Below are 6566 nucleotides of genomic sequence, written 5' to 3'. Positions count from 1 at the left end.
ACACCAGCTCAGTGAGCAAGTCTACAACCTCAGGTTAGAAGCTTGTTTATTAATGATCTGAGAATTAGTGTTAATGAGGTTAACAAGCAATAATACCCATTAAGAAGCATCTTGCCACTGTCTTGTTTGTTTTCTTTTATTTCATTCACGGTATGAGGGCGTCGCTGGCTCGGCCAGCATTTATTGCCCATCCCTAACTGCCCAGAGAGCAGTGAAGAGTCAACCACATTGCTATGGGTCTGGAGTCACATGTAGGCCAGACAAGATAAAGGACTTTAGTGAACAAGATGGGTTTTTTCCAACAATCAACATCTTCACACCAAGAACTTAGTTGAAATGTATGGTTAGTTACTCCTAACATTGAGAAAGGCCTCACTGGACTTCTCACACAATTCCCACTATAGCCCACGTTGTCCAGGTCCTATACAGGGCTGCCCAAGGGAACTCCTCATCCTCTGCATGAAATCCATCAATGCTAGGTGTTCACTGCTGCCTCCTGTGGTGAGACAGAAAAGATAAACGGGGGGATATCTTTCCAAGTTACAGATGCCATATTCTATTGACAAAGTAAACAAATCACATCATTCAACTCCTAATTTAAATTGTGCTGTACCAGATTTCATCACCATCAAGACTGGTTCCTGCTGCAAATAATCACTTTTTATCAGGTCCACTATTTATTTCATGAGCCTATGAAAACCTTGATTTGTATTCAGTGTGATTTTGAAAGGAGGGGAAGCTTGTAAGTATTCCAGACAAATTATCACCCAGCTGTTTAACAATATGGTCATTTCTCTTGATACTACAACCTCAAACTATTTCACAGTTAACGGACTCAGAGATAGTAAGAACAGCAGATGCTGGAGTCTGAGATAACAAGGTGTGGAGCTGGAGGAACACAGCAGGCTAGGCAGCATCAAAGGAACAGGACAGCTGACGTTTTGGGTCTGGACCCTTCCCAAAACATCACCTTTCCCGCTCCTCAGATGCTGCCTGGCCTGCTGTGTTCCTCAGCTCCACACCTTGTTATCACAGCTGTTTGTGTAAAGTTGTGTGGACTTTACAAGCTTCAAAATCTCCCCACCCCTGACCTCATCCCAAGACCAGCCCTTCTGGTCCATGCCTCCTTGACCTGTCCATCTTTCCTCCGACCTATCCACTCCTCCTACCTCACTGACCAACCCCGCCCCCCACTTCCTACCTACCAGCGTCATCCCCACGTTCTTGAGCTGTCCATCTTCCTCCCACCTACCCGCCCCTCCCTCCTCACTGACCAACCCTCATCCCAACTCCCTACCTACACTCACCTGTACTGGTTCATTCCTGCCTCCTTGACCTGTCCATCTTCGGTCCAACTATCTGCTTCTCGAGCCACCTTCTATCATCACCCCCTCCCCTCTCTATTTATTCTGGAACCCCCTTTCTCTCCACTATTTCTGAAGAAGAGTCTAGACCCGAAACATCAGCTTTCCTTCTCCTCTGCTGTTGCCTGGGCTGCTGTGCTCATCCAGCTCCACGCCTTGTTATCTCAGACTCCAGCATCAGCAGTTCCTACTATCACTAGCTGTTTGTGTACCTCTATGAGCAAGAAATTTAAGTGAGTCTGTTCAAATATGTTTAATATAAAATCCCAACATGATCATTCTGATTACATTATAAAATTTGGTTCTGGACTGTTACAATTGAAAAACAAATTGAAACATCTCATTGTAATCAACAGAATGACGTCACAAGATGATTTCTTTTTGTCCAAACAAACAAGGCAAATTTTATTGTTTATAAAAGGTATTAACAATACAAAAATTATTTACTGAGCAATATGATTTACATGTAAGTATGTTATACAGTCACATTTAATTCTTACTTCTCTGAAGAATTGTTATATGACATACATCAAACCTGAAAGAGTGACGACCTGGAAAGTGGCCTTTTACTAACAGTACACTGCAACAGAAGAGGCTGTAGGTGCATTGTGCCACAGCCAACAGTGGGACTGCTAAATGAATTTTGTTGCTGTGTGTTTGCAAGTCTCTTCGATAAGTTCATTTACAGTGTAAATAAGTGCTTGACTATACATCAACGTGAGTCTCAATCTCAGACCTAATGAGCTCACCATGCATCAGCATTGATTATTCTAAAACACATACTCGACAAGTCAACTGAAAACAGTTTTAAATTTGGACACCTGATGAAACTTCCTTGGATTCACAGATAATCCCCATTTACAGATGAAGATGCAGAAGCAATTACAGCATTTAAATCTGAATCCAAAAAGAAGCTTGATTTTTCAATGACATTATACATCATGACAAAAGATTGTGTTGTTCTCTTGTAAAAACATAGCATTCTCACTAAAGCATTTATATCCTGAAAACATACAAGGCTACTCAAATAAGGTAAGAAAAAGGCAAATATTTGTAGAATATTTAACACCACCTTTCATTGAACACAATTAAATTTTATAATCATTTTGAACATCAGGTCCACAGTTATTGTAGGAAAGTTTCAGAACATAGCAATGAGTGCCACAATTTTCCATTTCTGTATCAACCATCTAAGGGCTAATGTCTCTGGTGTTGCTATTTAGAAGAAAAAAAGAATCATTTTGATACTGTCAGCTTGTGCATGGTGCCATTACTGATGCATGTCACTTCAGCAAGGCTCCCCACAAGGAGCAGATTGAGGAAAGTTGGGCCTAATTGGAATCCAGGTCAAAAAGAAACAGGTTCAGTGGTCTTTGACAAAATTTATTCAATAAAAAATACTTATCACTTCCCTTTTCACTTTCTTTTGCCCTCCTTGCCCCGGAATATCTCTTGCAGATTGCAACTGCTAGCTATGGTCTGCATATACACTTCAGGAATATGGGCATGAGGAGCCCACTGTTATATATTATACAGACCAACAGTGACAGCCTAAAGTCCATTATCTTACTAACTGTCATCCATTACTGTATAGGAATTTTACAATTGGAAAGTAAAACAGTAGATTTTGATAGTACTGGCGCTGTCACAGTGAGCCACCCCGCAGGCGCAGCAGGAGGAAGATCGTGCTCTCTGGCTGAATATTGTAGTCAGCGAGCGAGTGGCCATCCTCCAGCTGTCTCCCGTCGTACGTCAGGCGCTGCTGATTGGCTGGGACTCCCTCCTGTCGTTGTACACGTTGTTTAAACTCCTGAACAGACTCAGACGGAAGAACATCGTATGTCGACAGTTTTCCCTTATCATTCTGCAGGAATATCTGCATGCGATCCTCATTCTTGACGATCAGAATGACAGTGTTACTGGGAGGGACACAGTAGTCAGACAACCTCTTGTCATCCTTCAGCTCTTGCGAGTTCCCGTTTTGTATCACCAGACGCTGTTGGTAAACAGGCACCTTGGTCTTCTCATATATCATCATCTTAAGGGCTGACACTTGGATGGAAGTGTTGATATCAAGTGAGACAACATCACCAGTCATAAACTTCACCTGGAGTCTCATGTTGTCAAATTGCTGTTGAGAAATGAACAGGATATTAGCGATGGGAATGCTGTGTATCGTGTTTCTGCTACATCAGGCCATTTTGAGCATGCAATGGCTTTTCCAGCAGTAGATAGAATCGATGAAATTGAACCGCACAAACTCTGCACCCAATTCAATCAAATGTCTTCTCAAAGATTGATTTCCAAAAGAAGGGAGGATGCACACAATGTAACGGGCTGGTGGATACGCTGAACATGTCAGCCAGTAACAATACAGAGTTTTTCTTGGTTGTTTTTCAACTAGATTACAGCACCACTAAAAAAAGAAATTATATCCAACTCCTGGCAAAGAAAAACATTTCCCTCACCTTCTCAAATTCCCAAATCCACGTTATTTACATATTATATCAGTTTTCCAGTTTGATTGGGCCAGAAACAGAGTATGAAATCATTTTGAAACTGATATTCTGGAAAAAAACAGCCCGATGGCTGGACAGTAGCAAGCCCTGCTTCAATTGGTTCATGTCAACTGGGCCAGGTGTGTCCTGAGACAACAAAATGTGAGGCTGGATGAACACAGCAGGCCAAGCAGCATCTCAGGAGCACAAAAGCTGACGTTTCGGGCCCAGACCCTTCATCAGAGAGGGGGATGGGGTGAGGGTTCTGGAATAAATAGGGAGAGAGGGGGAGGCGGACCGAAGATGGAGAAAAGAAGATAGGTGGAGAGAGATAATAAAATGTGAGGCTGGATGAACACAGCAGGCCAAGCAGCATCTCAGGAGCACAAAAGCTGACGTTTTGGGCCGAGACCCTTGGGACCCTTGGCCTGCTGTGTTCATCCAGCCTCACATTTTATTATCTTGGAATTCTCCAGCATCTGCAGTTCCCATTATCTCTGATAGGTGGAGAGAGTATAGGTGGGGAGGTAGGGAGGGGATAGGTCAGTCCAGGGAAGACGGACAGGTCAAGGAGGTGGGATGAGGTTAGGAGGTAGATGGGGGTGCGGCTTGGGGTGGGAGGAAGGGATGGGTGAGAGGAAGAAAAGTTTAGGGAGGCGGTGACAGGTTGGACTGGTTTTGGGATGCAGGAGGTGGAGTGGAGGAGCTGGGCTGGTTGTGTGGTGCAGTGGGGGGAGGGGACGAACTGTGCTGGTTTAGGGATGCAGTTGGGGAAGGGGAGATTTTGATCAAAATTTTGATTAACTTCGGGTAAACTGTCTAAGTTTAGAAAATGTAAATGAGAAGGGCAGGGGTTAACCAATCCGGAGCGCTCAACAGATTGAGGCACCAACAGCAGGGCTCTTTACACCATAAATAATAAAGACCGTTTCCTTCATGGGATGGAGTTGGTCCGGGGGTAACTCCACTTTGTGTGAGATCCTGCACTCCGCCTGAAATTGGGTGAGACTGCCCGAAACCAAGATGAAGAAGTCATTTATCGCACCTCTCCCGGACACTGCATTTGCTGTTTCAACTTGCCCCTCTCTTCACTGTCGCCATTTAGTAAATGATGTTACTTTTATGTTGAATTGTTACTGAGTTGCAGGGTGACACGGTCAGAGCTCCCCAGCCGAGTCTCACTGTTCTATTTTAATACAAACAGTGGCTGTTGTCATCTTCCATAATCCCAGATTTTAAACAGTTCAAGGCCACATCATAACAGCACATACGCGGATGGCTTGGGAACGCCAGAGATCATTACCTCCAAACCGCTTTGAGATTTTAAATGATTTTTAACATCTCTTTTGATAATAATTGATCAAAGAGGCGCTAATTAGATTCAGAACACACACTCAAATAAAGGGAAAAGCCTTACTGCTAAATAAAAGGGAAAAGCCTGTTGATGGTGGGAATCGGACGTCCAGAAAACGCTGGAGAATCTCGGCAGTTCTGGCAGGGGCAGTGCTGAGGAGTCAGACCAGACTGGGACCGTACTCCCGGTTCTGTGCACACACACTGCCGGAACTGCTGACTTGCTCCAGACCACTGTCTGTGCAACCAACTTCATACACCAGAAACAGAATCCTGTAATTCCCCTCAAAAAAAACACAAAATGAACTCACAATCCTCGCTGGAGGCTCCGCTTCAGGAAAGTTCAACAGCAGACTCGTTCCCAAAGCTCCTTTCTCAGCAGTTTGTCTTCCACCTGCTTTATCCGCGCCGGCTCTACGATCTGGATGCAATATGTGAACAGAACTCCGTTCGCTCACTGGAACTACCCGGTTCTCAGCTCTGCCTCCCCGGGTGTCTTTCTCTCTCTCTCTGCTGCCCTCCTTTTTATTCTCCGAACCGGTTTCCGAACGTCATATCTTTGCTCGCCTCTGATTGCCTGCTCGTTGAGAGAAAAAAAATGAGGCTGAGCCGAAGTTTCGTTTCCTCACATCTTCCGTCGGTTCTGTTCTGTGATAAATGAAGTCATCGCCAGGAGCAAACAAAGCTTTGGTGCTAAAACAGATACTGCCTGTTCTGATCGGTTTCACTTTCCATTTCCTTTCGACACTGTACAGTCCCTTCGCTGAGCAGTGACGGAGAGTGATTTGATGCTGGGTTCACACGGTCAATTTGAAGAGCTTTTTTACTGCTAAATATTTCATCTCGATCCCAGATTTCCTACTGAAAGCAATCGTCACTTGCAAAGATACAGGAGTAGGTGAAATGCACTGCTTTCTATGGAACGTTTGTGAATTGCAGTCATTGAAACATGATGCCCCATCTTCTTGTAAACATTGATAATGGGAATCTCGACTTTGCCAGCTGGAAACTTGGTTGGACACTTTCCCCCCACAGTGGTCGAGAATGCCCTTGACCGCGTCTCCCGCATTTCCCGCAACACATCCCTCACACCCCGCCCCCGCCACAACCGCCCCCAGAGGATGCCCCTCGTTCTCACACACCACCCCACCAACCTCTGGATACAACGCATTATCCTCCGACACTTTCGCCATTTACAATCCGACCCCACCACCCAAGGCATTTTTCCATCCCCACCCCTGTCGGCCTTCCGGAGAGACCACTCTCTCCGTGACTCCCTTGTTCACTCCACACTCGCCTCCAACCCCACCACACCCGGCACCTTCCCCTGCAACCGCAGGAAATGCTACAC

The 6566-nt window shown here is 45.0% G+C and overlaps 1 protein-coding gene across 1 annotated transcript; it reads right to left on the bottom strand.

The window, feature by feature from the left end:
• Positions 1-1753: 1753 nt before the first annotated feature.
• On the bottom strand, positions 1754-6213 carry LOC132210993 (polyubiquitin-like). The gene is made up of 2 exons (XM_059654994.1): positions 5527-6213; positions 1754-3495 (listed from the first exon to the last, which is right to left on the bottom strand). The coding sequence occupies exon 2, from the start codon at positions 3481-3483 to the stop codon at positions 3010-3012; it is 474 nt and encodes a 157-aa protein (XP_059510977.1). The 5' UTR covers positions 3484-3495; positions 5527-6213; the 3' UTR covers positions 1754-3009.
• Positions 6214-6566: the final 353 nt, after the last annotated feature.

This window comes from Stegostoma tigrinum, chromosome 26 (genome assembly GCF_030684315.1).
Source record: "Stegostoma tigrinum isolate sSteTig4 chromosome 26, sSteTig4.hap1, whole genome shotgun sequence".
Classification (NCBI taxonomy): Eukaryota; Metazoa; Chordata; class Chondrichthyes; order Orectolobiformes; family Stegostomatidae; genus Stegostoma; species Stegostoma tigrinum.
This window is presented reverse-complemented; position numbering and strand designations above follow the sequence as displayed.

Coding starts and splice junctions, on each gene's coding strand:
- LOC132210993 (XM_059654994.1), bottom strand. CDS start 3,483: ATGAGACTCCAGGTGAAGTTTATGACTGGTGATGTTGTCTCACTTGAT.